Source organism: Hemicordylus capensis, chromosome 9 (genome assembly GCF_027244095.1).
Source record: "Hemicordylus capensis ecotype Gifberg chromosome 9, rHemCap1.1.pri, whole genome shotgun sequence".
In the NCBI taxonomy this organism is placed as follows: domain Eukaryota; kingdom Metazoa; phylum Chordata; class Lepidosauria; order Squamata; family Cordylidae; genus Hemicordylus; species Hemicordylus capensis.
In genome coordinates, this window is record NC_069665.1 from 7228250 (window position 1) to 7244212 (window position 15963).

A 15963-nucleotide genomic window follows, 5' to 3' on the forward strand; every position below is an offset into this window, starting at 1 on the left:
CCTAACCCCGTCTGGCTCTCCACACTGCTCGCGTGGAGAGCCTCTCTGTCTGTTATCCTCTGCATATGTGCTCAACTTTCTAGGTCCACTAGAGGGGGTTTCTGTATAGGAACTGGAAGCTTAAAAACCATAGGAACATAGGAAGCTGCCATATACTGAGTCAGACCATTGGTCTATCTAGCTCAGTATTGTCTTCACAGACTGGCAGTGGCTTCTCCAAGGTTGGAGGCAGGAATCTCTCTCACCCTTCTCTTGGAGATGCTGCCAGGGAGGGAACTGGGAACCTTTTGCCTGCAAGCATGCAGATGCTTTTCCCAGAGGGGCCCCATCCCCTGAGGGGACTACCTTCCAGGGCTCACACATGTAGTCTCCCATTCAAATACAGACCAGTGCAGACCCTTTGCTTAGCAAAGGGGACAATTCATGCATGCTACTACAGGACCCATTTACAAAGTAAAGTGAATTGACGTGCGACTCGTGGTTCTTAATCTAAAAACTTCTAGTTATTTATGCAGTGTACATGTTTCCTCTCTTACAGTTGAGCCTCTTTTTCCCAATAGTCTTCTGCATGTGCTCACTCTTTCTGGTGCTCGTACCACTCTACAGTGACACCATTAATTCCCTGATTGGCATTGGCATTGGGCTTTCTGGGATTCCCGTCTACTTCGTGGGAATTTACTTGCCTGCTTCCAAAAGACCTCTCTTTGCCAGGAAGGTTTTAGGTAAGATGATTTTCCTGGCTATCTTTTCTTTTTTAAACAAATTTAAAGACTTCAGTTAACAATTGAACAACAGAGTAAGAGTAATTTTAAACTACATATTAAGCAGGTAACTGCCATTATGTTTTTGTTCCAAGGAAAAGCTTAAGTATGTGTTCCTTTTCTTTTATGCATCTTTGAAAGAAATAGGAGAAATTTCGTAAGAGCATTTCTAGCTTATTCTAGGAATTTACTTGCCAAACATGTCTGGAAAGCTGTAAAACCCGCTCAAAAGTAAGTGTTGGTGCTGTTCTGAGTACGTTTAGCTACTGTCAAACAATGGGGCTCTCCACAAAAGCAGTGTGGAGAACCGCAAGGGGGTTAGCAGAGAGAGCGGGCTTGACCCACTTTCCCTGGGTGGCTGGGTCAGCTGCCCACACGATTACTGGCTCCATGATGGAGCTGGTTGGGGGCGGTGGGGATCGGGAGCCTCATGGCCCCCCAGAAGTACCAGAATGCCCCGCGCAAGTGCACGGGACATTCTGGGAAACCCCTCCAACGCTGGGAGGCTTGTTGTAGCCTCCCAATCGGGAGTCTCCTTGTGAGTCATGGCATGGAGGCGCGCCGTGGCGACACATGATCCAATAAACGGGATTAGCGGATCAAGCGCTCCACTAACCTCGTTTAAGGGGAGGGGCATTTAGGGAGGCTTGCTGCCAGAAGCCGCATGGCTCTCGTTGCAGCGCATGACCAGGCGAAACTGGGCTAGCCTACTTTAGCCTGGTTTCTCCTGGTCATGAAAATACCCTTATTGTCTGTTTGCAGATTAGGATGAAAATATTTTGCATGGCTAAAATATAACCCTAGTGTCTGATTCCCCCTCCTCCCACATGAAAGGGTCCTCCTAGAGCTCAACTGAGCATGACTGATCTTCTCTGCCCCTCCGTGTGTACTCCCAGGCAGTGTGACAAGCTGTTACAGAGATGGGAAGCTTAAGTGTAACCTGGGGGATCCTGAATGGGAATATTCCTCTGCCCATCCAGTTATTTGAGCTCCAGAGCTGGACAGAACTATGGGAGGGCAGGTCACACACATCTCCCTTTCCCCAGACTATCCTGGCAATGCCTGTGCATGCACACCATGAGAGAAGGAGAGAAACGGGGCTTTCTTGAGTTGTATGAGAACATCGTCCGTGTACAAGTGCTGTGCCCATACAGGGAAGGATTATATCCCGTGGCCAACGCCTAGCTGCCATGCAGGGCTGGTCCCCACTCTGAAGTGCGTTACATTCAAAGCATGGGTACTTTTGAGCTCTTGCTCAATATCACAGATGCTTTTTGGAGCTCATGCTCCAAATATTCTTTGGTGCTCTTTGGAGATTGTGCTGCATGGGCAAGCTCTAAAACTATTTGGAGAGCATGCGCGCTAGCATGGCCTTAAGCTCTGGATCTTGGCCAGTTTTCCCAAGACCCCTTTGATATGTACAATTCATTTCCACCCACAATGTCTAGAATTGCAATTGCTTCAGGAGAATTTCTTCTAAGGAAACATTCTCAAGATCTCAGAAATGAGATTCTCATCCTGTGTGCTTTTGCTGTAGAGTCCTTCCTGGATTGTACCACTGAGACTGCAAATAGGAAACTGAAATATGCAGTGGAAAATCCCAACACATTGGGACAAAGATTCTGCCCCAGCTCTTTTAGTGTGCAAAGTTTTCTACATAGAGCAAGTTCTCCTCCTCCTTTTTGTGTGTGTTGAACATTATGCATATCTGACAAGCCAACTTGAACTGTGTTCTGTAGAAGAAGGGAATGTATAACTCTGCTTTTCCTAGGCATATCTCATGTTTCTTGGTTTTAGTTACAGATTCACAAATTAAATGACAAACTGTTAGTATTAAATTTTAATATCAACAAACTACATTGTGAGACAAAGACTTGGGGAAGGGAGGATAGGATATCAAGAGGAAGCCTTGCCTCTTGGTTGGCAAGAGATACATAAGAGAAATAGCCTCCTTCTGAAAATCGTGTTTATTGCCATCCGCCTAACCTCTGTAAGCAGCTCTTGCTCTCTAAATGATTGCCTGTTAATTTTATGCTTTACCTCGGATGCAGGTGGTGTCACTCGAGCCACTCAGCTGCTTTGTTACTGTGTTCTGACCGAAATGGATACACTTGAAGAAGAACCACAGACCAAGTCTCAGTAAAGAAGCAAAACCGAGTTGGCTGGCTGCACGAGAGGCTGTGGGCCCATTCAAAGCATCACTGGACTCAGGAATACTTCTTTAACTGGGATTCTTGGCTGATCATACTGTGTCATGATCTAGCGTTTGGTTTGCGTTTGGCTTGGTTTAAAGGAGCATTTCTTTCGCCGTGAAACGGAGTGTCTTGGTCAGAGAGCTCAGAAATCAAATTGAACAAGCAGGTGGCAGGAAACAGACTTTGCCAGTTCCAAGTTACTTGAGTTTAAAAGGCACCAACTGTCCTCTCAGCCTATCGTTGATTCACTCGTTTGTGTGAAGTAGATTCTGGAAATCTTTATGGCTGGCTGGATGTTCCTGACAAACTGTGGCATCAAAGAGGTTGAATCTGACAGAAGACTGCTGCTTTTTCGCTTCCATTTAAAGGCAGAGCATGTTGGATAGCGACTCACATATTGCTCACACATCATTCACATGAAACAAGGTTTTTTCCCCCTTTTTAAAAGAATTAAACAAGTGTAATTTCGCATTTCTAAGCTGAAGGAAAAGCTACCCAATTTTGTTTTTTGGGGGGTTGCAAATTGGAACTTCCAAATGATCATAGTCAAATAGTAGCATCTTAAAGCAAACGTTGATCTTATCCGGACCGAGATTGGCTGACCGGTTTGGCATTTCCCCCAACGCTATTTATTTATTTTATATTTGAGATCTTTAGTGCTTCAGAGACCTTTCATATCCCACAAGGACTTGGTCGGGCAGAACCCTTCTGCAGCACCATGCAAAATGGAATTAGCCGGATTGCTATGTAGGAGCAGGGAGTGAAGAGAGCTTCTTCAAGTACCTGATTCCCGTTCCGAGATTATGTGCTGTGTTCACTGAGGAGATTTCCAGAGCTTTTGCTTCCCTGAGATACACTGTGCGGGGCGGGGGGGGGGGAGGAGTATTTGAACTTCTTTGGCTGTTGAGAAACCGGAGGTGAAGGGACCTTAGCTTCTATGCATATTATTGACTGTTTTAAACACTCGTTTTGTCTGGCTCAGTTTTCCATTGTGGGTTTGCCTGTCTCCCCCACACAGGAAGCACAGACCCAAATTCTGACAGCAACCTTGCATTGCTATGGAGGCCATGGAGCCTTCTCAGCACCCTGCCAGCGTTTGACTTGTCAGCAGCCACTGGAGGGTTTGTCTTCTCCTTGCCTCCCTCGGTTTATGGTGGTGGCAGCTAGTATGTGCAGCATCACTGAAGCAATGGGGCCAGACGCACTAGCAGTGGCACTTTCACCGATTCCAAGCCTGTCTAGGGAAGTAAATATGCCTCAAGGAAGGTGCTCTGCATAGATTGTGGGAGGTCCCCTCCACTGTTCCCTCTAACAGGGATTTCCAGATGTTGTTGACTACAACTCCCAGCATCCCCAGCCTCAGTGGCCTTTGGCTGGGGATTATGGGAGTTGTAGTCAACAACATCTGTCCCGCACCCCACCACGCTCCTCATGCAACCTGTCGGATGCTTCCTAGTGTTAAATAATTATTAAAAGCAAATGTTTCTGCTGAGGCACTGGCCAAAGGGTTTAGAATAGAGGAACTCTCTTTTTCCATGGACAGTTCTAGTCACTTTTACATGAGCAACTGAACCTAGCCTGCGGGTGAATACTTTATTATTCAAAATTAAAGATCTCCCAAACTTGAAATGACTGTCTACATGTTAGTTTAAATGTGGTAGTGCATTGCCCTAGAAATGAACTGAAGAGTACATACTTGAAGAAAAAATATTCAGATATATACATCTGAATAAATGTCCCATTTGGGACTCAAAAGATTTAAAGCTACATAAATAAGGCCTGTGTGATGGCAAAATTGGGGACTTGGCTAACACAAAGGTTTTTATTACTTCGGTGGTTTAAAATGGGCTATCTCATCCATTTGTCTAGACAGTAGTGTAATGGCCTTAAAAAAAAAAACACTGTAGAAAACCTGTCTTTATTTTGTATTTCTGTATCCCAAATTATTTTATTGATCTTTAGATAAAACTAATGATTTAAAATGACTTCTTCCAATCTATATATTGAAATGAAAAATCAGACTTTTTATTCCACTAACAATTCTCTTTGATGTGTGCCACAACAATCCTCAGTTTAGAACCTTTAGGTTCTGATCTGATGTAAACCAGCAATTCTTATTTCAAGTATAGTAAAATGGTGATGACTTGGGAAATTACATTTAACCATAATGTAACCTACCCACCCCCAAATCTCCCTTCATTGTGTAATAGTGGCAATCATGTTTGTGAACTTTCATCTGGATTATTATTGCACTCTAGTAAACTAACTTTGTTTATAAAGGACTACTTTGTATAGCAGTTGATCCATCCAACTGGTTGTAACAACAATGCAATCTTTTATACAACTTTGGTGTGTGTAGGAACTCTGCAGGGGAAGAAAAGGAAACATCCACTGTGTGGGAATAAAATATTTACATGTTTACAGTTGTATCATTGTTTGTGAAGGGAAAATTTTGTAATTAACCACCCACACCATCTGTTATGCACGTAAATAATAAATTGGAAAAGCAACAGAGGATGTTAAAAATAACACTACTGATGGAGGAAGATTGAAAAGGTTTTCGACACCCAGTGAGATAGTTGCAAAAGGGGTAACAGCTGAATTTTGAAGTACAATCCCATGATGCAAGCAAGGACATCTGGACTGCATTTTAAGATGCATTCCACCTCAGTGGTTCTGTTTTCAACATTCCTTTTACTGTTCTGGATTTCAGCTTGGTCTCTCCCAGTCCATCCTAGCTGGTTTCCAATACTGTATTTCTACTTGGGATAACGGTAGATGCGAAGAGGATGCCGCAGTTTCCTTGACTCAGTTCTATAATGAAAAGAACCGAGTCAAGGAAACTGCGGCATGGTATTATTGACCTTGGGGAGAACAGCTCAGATGCAGTACTTGCATATATGGAACTAATTTCTTGTGTGCATGTCTGTGTTCCCTGCTGGGGGAATTAGTTTCATCAAGAACAAGACAAGAGGGGAGGGTGCATTCCCCTGGCTATTTGCAAAAGGTTTACAGAGAAATATGCTTCACACACCTGACCATGTTGGGGCCTCTGATTGTAGTTGAGATCACAGCACCTTTTGAGTACTGGAGATTGTTTTGTAGAAATTAGTATTGTGTGTAAAGGGGAAGTTATAGCTTGTTTCATGGCTGGATAACAGCAGTACCACACTACTTTAGGGGGCTGCTGCTATTGTGGAAACCCTCCACATAATTTGGACACTAGGGATGTGCATGGAACCACAGTGGGGGTCTCCCTTTAAGAGCAGCGGAGGGTGCACTTACCCCTCCCACCGCTTTTCTCTTGCCAGTATCAGTTTTTTTAAAAGCCCATCGAGGCGGCAGCGTATCTCCCTGCTGCCCCGTTGCCTCATCTTATGACTATGACCAGAAGTCAGACACACCTGCATGTTGGCGACTTCTGCTCATATCCAGAAGACAAGGGCAACAGGGAGGCAGGAAGGTATGCTGCTACCCCAATGGGCTTTTTAAAAAACTGATGCCGGCAGGAGGGGTAAGTGTACCCTCCCCCACTCTTAAAGGGAGACCCCCTCTGTGCACATCTCTACTGGACACACCACCTGAGAAGTTGCTTTTGATTTAAGATACCAAGAACTAAGTAAAAGCAATGTGGAAAAAAATTCTTGTAAGCCGTTCAAGAAAAGCTACCTTTTATTTACATATTCAAGTCCACAGAACTACATATTACTTGGCAGTCTAAAGTGCAAAGAAGAAATCCACCTTTCGTGGTTAACTATCCCATTTCAATTCACAGTGTGCAACAGGAGGAAGAGATCTTGCAAGAATCATTGAGGACAAGGCTTCTGCTTGCTTTATTCTCATTTCACCAGTGCTTTCAGTTCTGTAGGACCAGGTTTGAAAAACTGAAACCTTTCTTTTAAGAAGGAATCTTTCTTAATCCTCTGCTTAAAATGAGAAATAGTCTTCAAGCATATCAAGATGGTGAAATCAGGTATCTTAAGTTTAGGGAATCTTTCATATATGGTGCACTTTTAAAAGCTGCAAGAAGTGCAGATAGAATATTCCATTTTAAGAGACATTTCTTAAAAGTATACTGTTTCCTCTTGGAGATAAGCATAGTCATAAGTAAAAAACACCCCAAGCAGCATTCGCTGTAAATAAATGGCTTTGACTGCAGGGTCATGGTGTGGCACCATAGACTTTCAAGGCAAGATGGCACTGATGCATCTTCCAGGCATTGACGTTTCAGTGCTCTACTCAGAATCCAGCTCTTGCAACTCATCATATTCAAACTCCTGTAGGACATCAGACTGGTATTTTGACCACGTTCTCCTGATATATCCACTATCTTCATCGCTAATGCTCCCACTCTCAGATTCTAGAAGAAAATAACATGTTTATTCAAAATGCCATGTGAAAGATTCCTTTTATAATTGATGGTAAATAGGTTAGCTATTTATTACTGACTGTTTGAGCTCTGTACCCTTCCACTATTGACTTAGTGGCCCATGATAACCCAAAGAGGCACCTTTTAAAATGGTGGTCCCCTTGGATTTATCAAGCACACAACTGTTGCCCTTCATTCCATCATAGCACCCCCTCCAGTGGCTGCTTCTAGTGTCCCCTTTGTTCCCTTTTATATTGTGAGCTATGTGGGACAAGGAACCATCTTTTCATTCCTTCTGCCATGTAAGCTACCTTGAACACTTTTTTTGGGGGGGTTGAAAAGTAGTATACAGATGTTTCCACTTTTATTTATTCATATTCTTTAACATGTATTTTTATGCTGGTCTATAACTGTAATAAAAGATGATGATAGTATACAGATACTGTAATGTGTCAGTTGCTCACACTGGAGCCACTGATTTCCCAACACGAGTGATAACCTACAAAACAACCCTGTATCCAGCCATCAAGATTTTAACTCCTGGCCTATGACCTGCTTGTTTTGGAGGTAAAGCTTTGGTAGGCAAGATCTGGGTCTAAAGTCACCTCCCAGTTTATAGTTAAAGGAGTGACAGTTTGATGCAATCAGGTGACATGGTTAACATGTCCCCATATCACCACATCAAGTACCATTACCTTCCTCAGAAAAAACCTCATCTTCATCTGGGTAGTCATTACGCCAGTTATTCTCGTTATTCTCGTCGTCATCGTCATCATATATTTCTTCTGAGATGTGATCTCCATCCACCTGCATGTCAACATCAAAAAGCATTTTCAGAGGAGTCACTACAGCAGCTCCTTTTCAGGTCAGCCACTATAATAAATGCGAAACCTGAAATTGTTCCAAAATGCAGCAGCAAGGCAATATGGCCATATCACACCCTTGTCAACTGTGCCGATTCCCAAGAGGTTGACAGGCCAATCCAACATGCTGAAGCTCATTTTGAGTCTTGAGAGGTTGGGAGTGGGACCTAGATATCTGAAGGACCGTCTCCTCCTGCATAACCTGCCCACATGTGGAGGTCAAGACGGGACTTGCTGCGTAACAAAGCAGATCGCTGAGACATGCAATGGGGACTTCTGAATAGCTTCTAGATTTTGGAATTTATGGAGGACAAGTCTAACAGTGGCTACTAATCATGATGGCTTTCAGAGGCAGGGTGCTTCCAAATACCAGTCGCAGTGGCAGGAAAGGGAGCATGCTTTCATTTCCTGGTTGTGTAGCTCCCCAGAGGCACCTGATGGGCCACTGTGGGAAACAGAATGCTGGACTAGATGGGCCTTAGGCCTGATCCAGCAAGGCTGTTCTTATGCCCAGGAAAACCCTGTCAAGCATGTCTGTGTTTTCAGATGACAAGTAAAAACCATGTGCTGAGCATGCATTTCATTGTGCTGCTGCTAACTATTTCTTTTGTCACCTATACAGTTTTAATGCTACGTTATCGTTTAGCTTTACTTTGTTATGTACCGATCATAAGTTTACTGGATCTTGTAAACCACTTCAGCACTCTAACCAGGTGGAAGATGCAGGGAAGAAACAATTTAAATAAAAAACCAGCAAGCAAAGTTAAGGATAGTAGGTGGAGAATACTACAGTGTTTTAGGGATGTGCATGGAACAATTTTTGTGTTCTGTTCCAAGCTTGGAACGGAATGCAAACACTGGGAACGTTTCATCTGAACAACTGATCGAGCCAGCTGTTCCAATGAAATGACCCCATTCTGAGCTGGAACATTTTGACTCAAAACAGGGTTGTTCTGTTCTGAGCTCAGAACACTCGGAACAGTCCATTTCAAGTCAGAACGTTATGCTGATGGAATGTTCTGCACACCCCGAGTGTGTTTCTGTTAGTTACAAATACCTTGTGCTGAATTTGCTGTGTTGGAAGTTAATACCCCAAATCTGTGCATGTTTATTCAGAAGAAACTCCCACTGCATTCAGTGGGTCTTCTTACCAGGAAAGTATGCTTAGGATTGCAGCCTCAGTATGGAAGTCAATTAGGGATGTGCACAAACTGGCGCTGGGCCAGTTTGGTGGTTGGAGTGTGTGTATATGTGTACCTTTAAGGGACCGGGAGGGTGCTCCTACACCCCACCCCCAGCACCATGTTTCCCACGCCGGCGCTGTCTCAAAAACTACTGGTGTGGGGCGACAGCATACCTCTTTGCCACCCCAGTCAGCGTCAAACCAGAAGTGTTCAACGCATGTGCGCCCTGCACCAGCAGTTTTGGAGACAGTGCCGGCGGGGGAGAGGGGAGCACCCTCCCTGTGGTAACCCCCCTCCGCTGAACCAGCTCGAACGGTGAACCGGTTTGTGCACTTCCCTAAAGTCAATGAGCTGCAGACTCTCATACTGCCGCTTTAATACTCTGTTCTTATATTTTAGACTTGATTATCCATGTTCGTCAACTATTATGATGCACTTGTAAACAAATAGGTAGTGCTCAGAGACTAAGTTAGGATCATCAGCCTTAACAGTTAGAATCAACTTCATTCTCATCACTATCTTGGCATTATTTCCCATTTGCTTACCAGTTCACACTCCTGTGTGTAGGGCTGTACAGATAGTATGTTCTCAATCCAGCCAGGGGGGGCTGTTTCAATACAGTAGATGTCATAAACATATTCTTTTCCCTTTGTGCTGCACTCTGCTTCTTTACTACTGCCAGATACTGTTAAACGTTGACGAATCATCTCAACAGCATTGCAAAGAATCACGTCCGGATCATCAGGTTTCTATTAAGATTGAATAAGGTGTTTCATGCATTTCTCATTAACTGCAAAAAGGGGAAAAACCTTGAGTCCCTTGCACTAAGTTTTCATTAGACATAAGATATGCAAACAGGCAAACTTCCAATATTTAAAATACCAGTCTATTCTGTTTCAAACAGGGCAAAGACAAAAGGATAAGGGCAACTTGTTCAGAAACAGATGTAACAAGCTGCCCACATCATTCCTCTTTCCTTCTTTATAAACACGGCAAAGCAGAAATAAAGCTGATATACCTGGATGAAACAGGAAACTGGCTAGAAGGTGCCTTCTTTCTGAAACGTCAAAGTCAAGCCAACTTTTGAACTTTAGTAAATCTTTCAAAAACATAGTTTGTTTCCATTCTGTTTGGCACTGGAGCTGCCTTGATACAGGTATTAAGATGACCAAAAAAAAAAAAAAAAGATATTTTTTTGCTTTGTTACTTGAATCCAGCGTACTGTCACCAGATAGCATTTGGGAACAAAATACATGTAACAGGCTATATAAGGCAGGCTATAACATACAACAGGCTATATAGTTCAAACCTCACAGCCCTTTTGACCATAGCAGAACAAAGTTTACACAAGTGAACTCTCTCACTCCTCCTACTAACTATGATTTGAAATTAGGAACCGTGGCTTCTGCTATTGCAGTTTCTCATGACTGAACTGACAAACCATAGCTATAGTCACTACTTCACTTCTGGAGAAAGAGGCCACTGCCACTAAAGACAGGAGTGCTGAGCAGACAGAAAATGATAGAAACATAGGAAGCTGCCGCATACCAAGTCAGACCCTTGGTCCATCTAGATCAGTATTGTCTACACAGACTGGCAGCAACTTGTCCAAGGTTGCAGGCAGCAGTCTCTCTCAGCCCTATCTGGAGAGGCCAGGGAGGGAACTTGCAACCTTTGATGCTCTTCCCAGAGCAGGCCGAACCCCTGAGGGGAATATATCTTACAGTGCTCAGACATGCAGTCTCCCATCCAAATGCAAACCAGGGAAGACCCTGGTTTACAAAGTTAGTAGGTCAAGTTGGTGGGTCAAGTTGTGGGTTTTATTATAAATACTAGTATTTTTAAGCCCATTATAATAACGGGCGCTAGGTTCCCCCCCCCTTTATTCCTTCTTCCTTTTCTCTTGCCCTTTTTTTTGTTTCTTTCTCTCTTCCTTTCTTTCCTTTCCTCTTCAGTTACCTCTTTGAAACTATGGTCTACTTTACATTGATTGTGTAGGAAGTTGTATATCAAGTCAGAGACCCTTGATCCATCCATCAACCTCACTACTGCCTACTACACTGACTGGCAGCAGCTCCCCAAAGTTTCAGGCAGGAGTCTTTCCCAGCCCTCCCTGGAGATGCTGCCAGGGCTTGAACCTGGGGCCTTCTGCATGCAATAACTTACTATGGAGTAAGCCTTGTTGAAATCAGTAGGGCTTACTTCTGAGTAAATGTGCACACTGCAGACTCAGGCTGGAAGTATTCTACACACACCACCACCCATCTCCTTTGCAAGCTGCGGCGCAGGCGGCAACGTGACACAGACACACACTAAGCAAGCCAACCTTGCCTGGTATATGCTTGCTGTAGTGTAGTAGAGAGAGGCTTGGGTTCGCGGGGAGAGAAAGTGCTGGTGTTTTTCTCCAGTGGGGGAAACAGCGCAGAGAGCCTGGCTGAGCTTCGCCCTTGCTGGAGTGAGAGAGGTGCAAAGAGGAAAGAGTTACCTCCTTCAGTTGCCTCCTTGTTCTCTCACCTGCTGGCAAACAAACTGAGGAGGCTGGGAGCAGAAAAGCCTTTTTAGAGGACCCCCCCATCCGGAAAAGGAGACATAGGAAGAAGCTGGGCAGAGGCGCCGCCGCGGCCGGATGGGGTGAGAAGGCGGAGGCAAGAGGACCGCTTCCCGCGCCTCCCTCCCCTCTGAAAGGCGGGCGCTCCCCAGCAGTCAAAGCTGGAGGTATGAGAATTTCCAAGAAGCTAGAAAATGCTCCTGTTGAAAGAAGTCCCAAAATCCCTGGGAAAGAGAAGGCGAGCTCTGTTAATATCGCAAAAATGCAAAGCATGAGAGCCTTGCTGGCAGACACGTTGGAGAAACTTAGGCATAAACTTCCAGCAACAGCCTCACATGTAGCACATCAAAAGCCCCGGCCGACTCTGGAGAAGATTATACTGCCAAAAAGAATGTGCATTATTCCACAGCCACGGAAATGTTAAAGATGTAGAGTATAATATTCATATATTAGACAGGCTTGCTCTTAACAAAACAGCACTTAGCTAAGCATTGCGCATGCGTCAATTCTTCGACTAATTTTCCCGATCTTGACCGTTTCGAGGGGGGTGGGGGCTTCTTTATTAATTTTGGTTTTGGGGTGGGGGGCCTTGTTTGTGGCCGCTCCTCCCCGTGGTCTGGTGTGTTCTGCCGCCGCCGCCTCCTCTGGGCTCCGTTGCCGTCCGCTGGTTCTTCCGCTGTCTTCTTCTCCCACCCCACAACGGGGCCGGCCCGATACGGTTAGATTGTGGATTAAATCTATGTTGGCTTTGGGGTGTTTTTTTGGGGGTGCTGTCCCCGCCGGCCAGGTTGATCGCTGCCCGGCCCCGGTGTCCTCTTCCCTCCCGCCACCCAGAGTGCTGGCTGCGGTGGCGGCCGCGGAGGCCCTTAATCCTTTGGGGGGGGTGCGGGGAAGGGGAAGTTGGGCAGCTGGGAGGGCGGGGGAGCGATCGGTGGGGAACACGTTGGGCCAGGGCAAAGGCAATTTTGGGGCCGGGCAAGTGCCCCAAGGTCTCCCAGGCGCCCATCCGTGTTGGCGCCCCCAGGCCTCAGCGGCGGCTCCGCCGCCACCTCGCCCGGCTTCCCGATCCTCTGTATTGTGTTCTGGCCGCCGCCATTGCCCCTGGCTTTTTCTCTGGTTGTTCTGGCCGCCTCTGGTTGTCTCATTCTGCCTCGGCCAGTCTCCTCCTTCCCCGCATTCCTGGCTTCTTCGGGGCGGCCATTTTTGGCCGCCCAAGATGGTCGCCAGGTCCTGCCGTTCGTTTGTCCCTTGCTCTGTTCTAGGCATGCGCTGTGCGCATGCCCAGAACAGGCCAGGGAGGCACGGACGGACACCAAGCGTTTTATTAGAGAGGATTATAAATGGTTTGATGTGATGCTCGAGTTGGGCTGTTTCCATTGTAGATGCTATTGGCTCACTACATTTCAATAATTGACTAGGAACATTTTTGTAAAGGGCAGTGCAGAAATTTACTAAATGAACAATAATGATACTCAGGGCTCTGTACCAACCTTCAAGTGCACAGCAGTGTCTTTCTCCACATCTTCCTCCTGTACAATATCAAGCAGCTGAAATTCTCCACAATAGTCTGAAGTATCATGGCTTTCTTTCTGGGAAACGTCCTTTTTTGCTTCAGAGACCAACTGGCTGTTTTCACCTGACTCCACACCACTTGCATCAAGAACAACTTTTTCCCCATCCGTGAGATTTGGACGGTGGCTGGCAACCAGGCGGTAGCGACTTTCCTGCCTATTGGCTTGCTTGGAAGAACGAAGGCTCTGCATGACTCTCTGGGCACTTCCTAGCGAAGGTCTCAGGAGCTGGGCTGCTTTGCCCTTGGCAAATGCTTCTTGTACATACTTCTGAATAGGCTCGTTCTAAACAAAGCAAAAAATAGTCTTCGTGATCATGCACACGGATACAATGATTCACATGATAGTTTTTGCTCCCCAGATTTCTCATGTCTACAGTCAAGGGCAGTAAGTACAAATACAAATATTTATATACTGCTTTTCAACAAAAGTGCCCAAAGTGGTTTACACAGATATAAACAAATAAAATGGCTCCCTGTCCCTAAAGGACTCACAATCAAAAAAAGAAACATAAGATAGACATGAGCAACAGTCACTGGAGGGAAGCTGTGCTGGGGATGGATAGGGCCAGTTGCTCTCTCCCTGCTAAATAAAGAGAATCACCTCTTTTAAAAGGTGCCCCTTTGCTACAACATGAACCGTAAGTATCCTTTCATGATGGTCTCTGAAATTGCAGTAGTAACTTCTGATACTACTAACACATCTGGATCATGATTCGTTGAGCTCCATAAGAAATGGGTCCTGGGCCTGCGTAGAATCCTCGGTGTAGAATACCACAGCTCCTTGTAGCGTTCGTACTCTGCCCCATGTGAAAACTATTGTCGGGTATTTCACCAATCAAAATAGGTTTTGACGACTGACTGTCAAATCACAGCCAAATAGTTGAATTCGCTTTAAGTGATACTTTAGTCATCATCAGCTCTGTTACTAGTTAAAATCCTGCCCTGAGTAGCAAATGACACCACTCTCAAAAAAGGTAAGCTGCCTACAACATGGCATTCTTGCCTGTTTGGCAATGATCAAATAGAGGCATTTAACTGACAATATTGGATCGGTTAACTGACTGGCATGCCAACCCTCTACAAAAGATTTGCAATTCCTGCATAATTTCAGTCCAAAGAGCCAGAGATGTTATGTATAAAGAAAAATGGGGGGGGGGAGATAACCATGTCAGATTTAGCAACCAAACTATATGCTACAGGCAGACATGGATAGTGTTATTCTGGTGGCTTTTTAATAATAATAAATTAATATTGTTGTACTGTTTAAAAACACAAGCATTGTGTTTGAATTGTCAGTTTAATGTCTTAAAAAAATTGTTGTACACCACCCAGAGCCTCTGGATGGGGTGGTTTATAAATGCAATTAATTAATTAACTAATTAAAACATACAGAAAGACATGCTTGGAGAGGGGGTGATTTGGAGCAAAGACCCAGTGAAGGGTTTTATAATTTAACTCTTTGCCAGCCTGCTGGTTTTTTTTTAAACTCAAACAACCTTTTTCAAAATAGCTGTTTATTTCCAAACCAAAAAGGGGGGGGGCATCTCTGGGGCACCATTATATTTGCACATAATATTCCAACAGTTATTCCCATATGTTGACTACTACTCCCTGCATCCCCAGCTGCAAAGGCCTTTGATTAAGGATTATGCGAGTTGTAGTCAACAACATCGGGCAATACCTATTAGGGGGAACACTGGTAACATGCAGTGTAGACCTTTGTTCCTATAACTAAATAGATTAAAAACTTAAAAAAATTGTAATGTGTCAACTGGCCAAGAACAGTCTTAACAGGAATATTGTCTGCCAGTGCTTCCTGTAACAGGGATTCCCAGATGTTGTTGACTACAACTCCCAGCTGCAAAGGCCTTTGGCTGGGGGTTATGGGAGTTGCAGTCATCAACATCCGGGAATCCCGGTTAGAGGGAACACGGCTGTCCACTTTAACGTAGGAAGCTGCCTTCTGCTCAGGTCCAACCCCGGCTGGCAGCATCTCCAGGTAGGGCTGGGAGAGCTGCTGCCAGTCAGAGTCGACAATGCTCAGCTAGGTGGACCGAGGGCCTGACTCGGTAGAAAGCAGCTCCCCAGGTTCCTAACTTGGATAACGGCCCTGCTACTCGATTTATTGTTATTCTTATTCTTCCTCCTTGGCATGGGGACAGCGAGGCGGAAAGCCGGGCAACGAGACCCGCCTCACCTCCGAAGCCACGGTGGCCACCAGCTTGAAGAGGTTCTTCTCCACTCCATCCTGGGCGGCGGCGGCGGCCTCTTCCTCAGTCCGCAGCCGCTTGCAGGCCAACACCAGCGCCTCGGCCGGCACCGGCCCGCCGCGCTTCCTCTTCACTCGCAGCAGCACCGCGGCGCCCTCCATGGCAACCGCCGCACCAGGCCGCTCCGCACGCAGAGGATGCCGGGAAGTCGGAAAGCGGCGGCGACGTCACCCACTCGATTGAGCGTCAGTCCCGCCCCC

The 15963-nt window shown here is 45.4% G+C and overlaps 2 protein-coding genes across 10 annotated transcripts in view; one reads left to right on the top strand and one right to left on the bottom strand.

Moving 5' to 3' along the window:
• SLC7A6 (solute carrier family 7 member 6) overlaps positions 1 to 5375 on the top strand; it is a 47290-nt gene extending 41915 nt beyond the window's left edge. For 7 of the 9 annotated variants that reach the window (XM_053271492.1, XM_053271490.1, XM_053271497.1 and 4 more), the window contains 2 exons: positions 539 to 722; positions 2813 to 5375. In XM_053271492.1, the coding sequence (XP_053127467.1) occupies positions 539 to 722; positions 2813 to 2904 (276 nt within the window). In that variant the 3' untranslated portion in view covers positions 2905 to 5375. Of the gene's footprint in view, positions 1 to 538; positions 723 to 2812 lie in introns of those variants that run through there. The other 2 variants (XR_008311323.1, XM_053271498.1) reach the window with 2 other exon arrangements.
• Positions 5376 to 6610: 1235 nt separating this feature from the next.
• Positions 6611 to 15947, bottom strand: SLC7A6OS (solute carrier family 7 member 6 opposite strand). The gene is made up of 5 exons (XM_053271193.1): positions 15691 to 15947; positions 13411 to 13776; positions 9918 to 10121; positions 8021 to 8132; positions 6611 to 7316 (listed from the first exon to the last, which is right to left on the bottom strand). Exons 1-5 carry the CDS (start codon positions 15862 to 15864, stop codon positions 7192 to 7194), a joined length of 981 nt encoding a protein of 326 aa, XP_053127168.1. The 5' UTR covers positions 15865 to 15947; the 3' UTR covers positions 6611 to 7191.
• Positions 15948 to 15963: the final 16 nt, after the last annotated feature.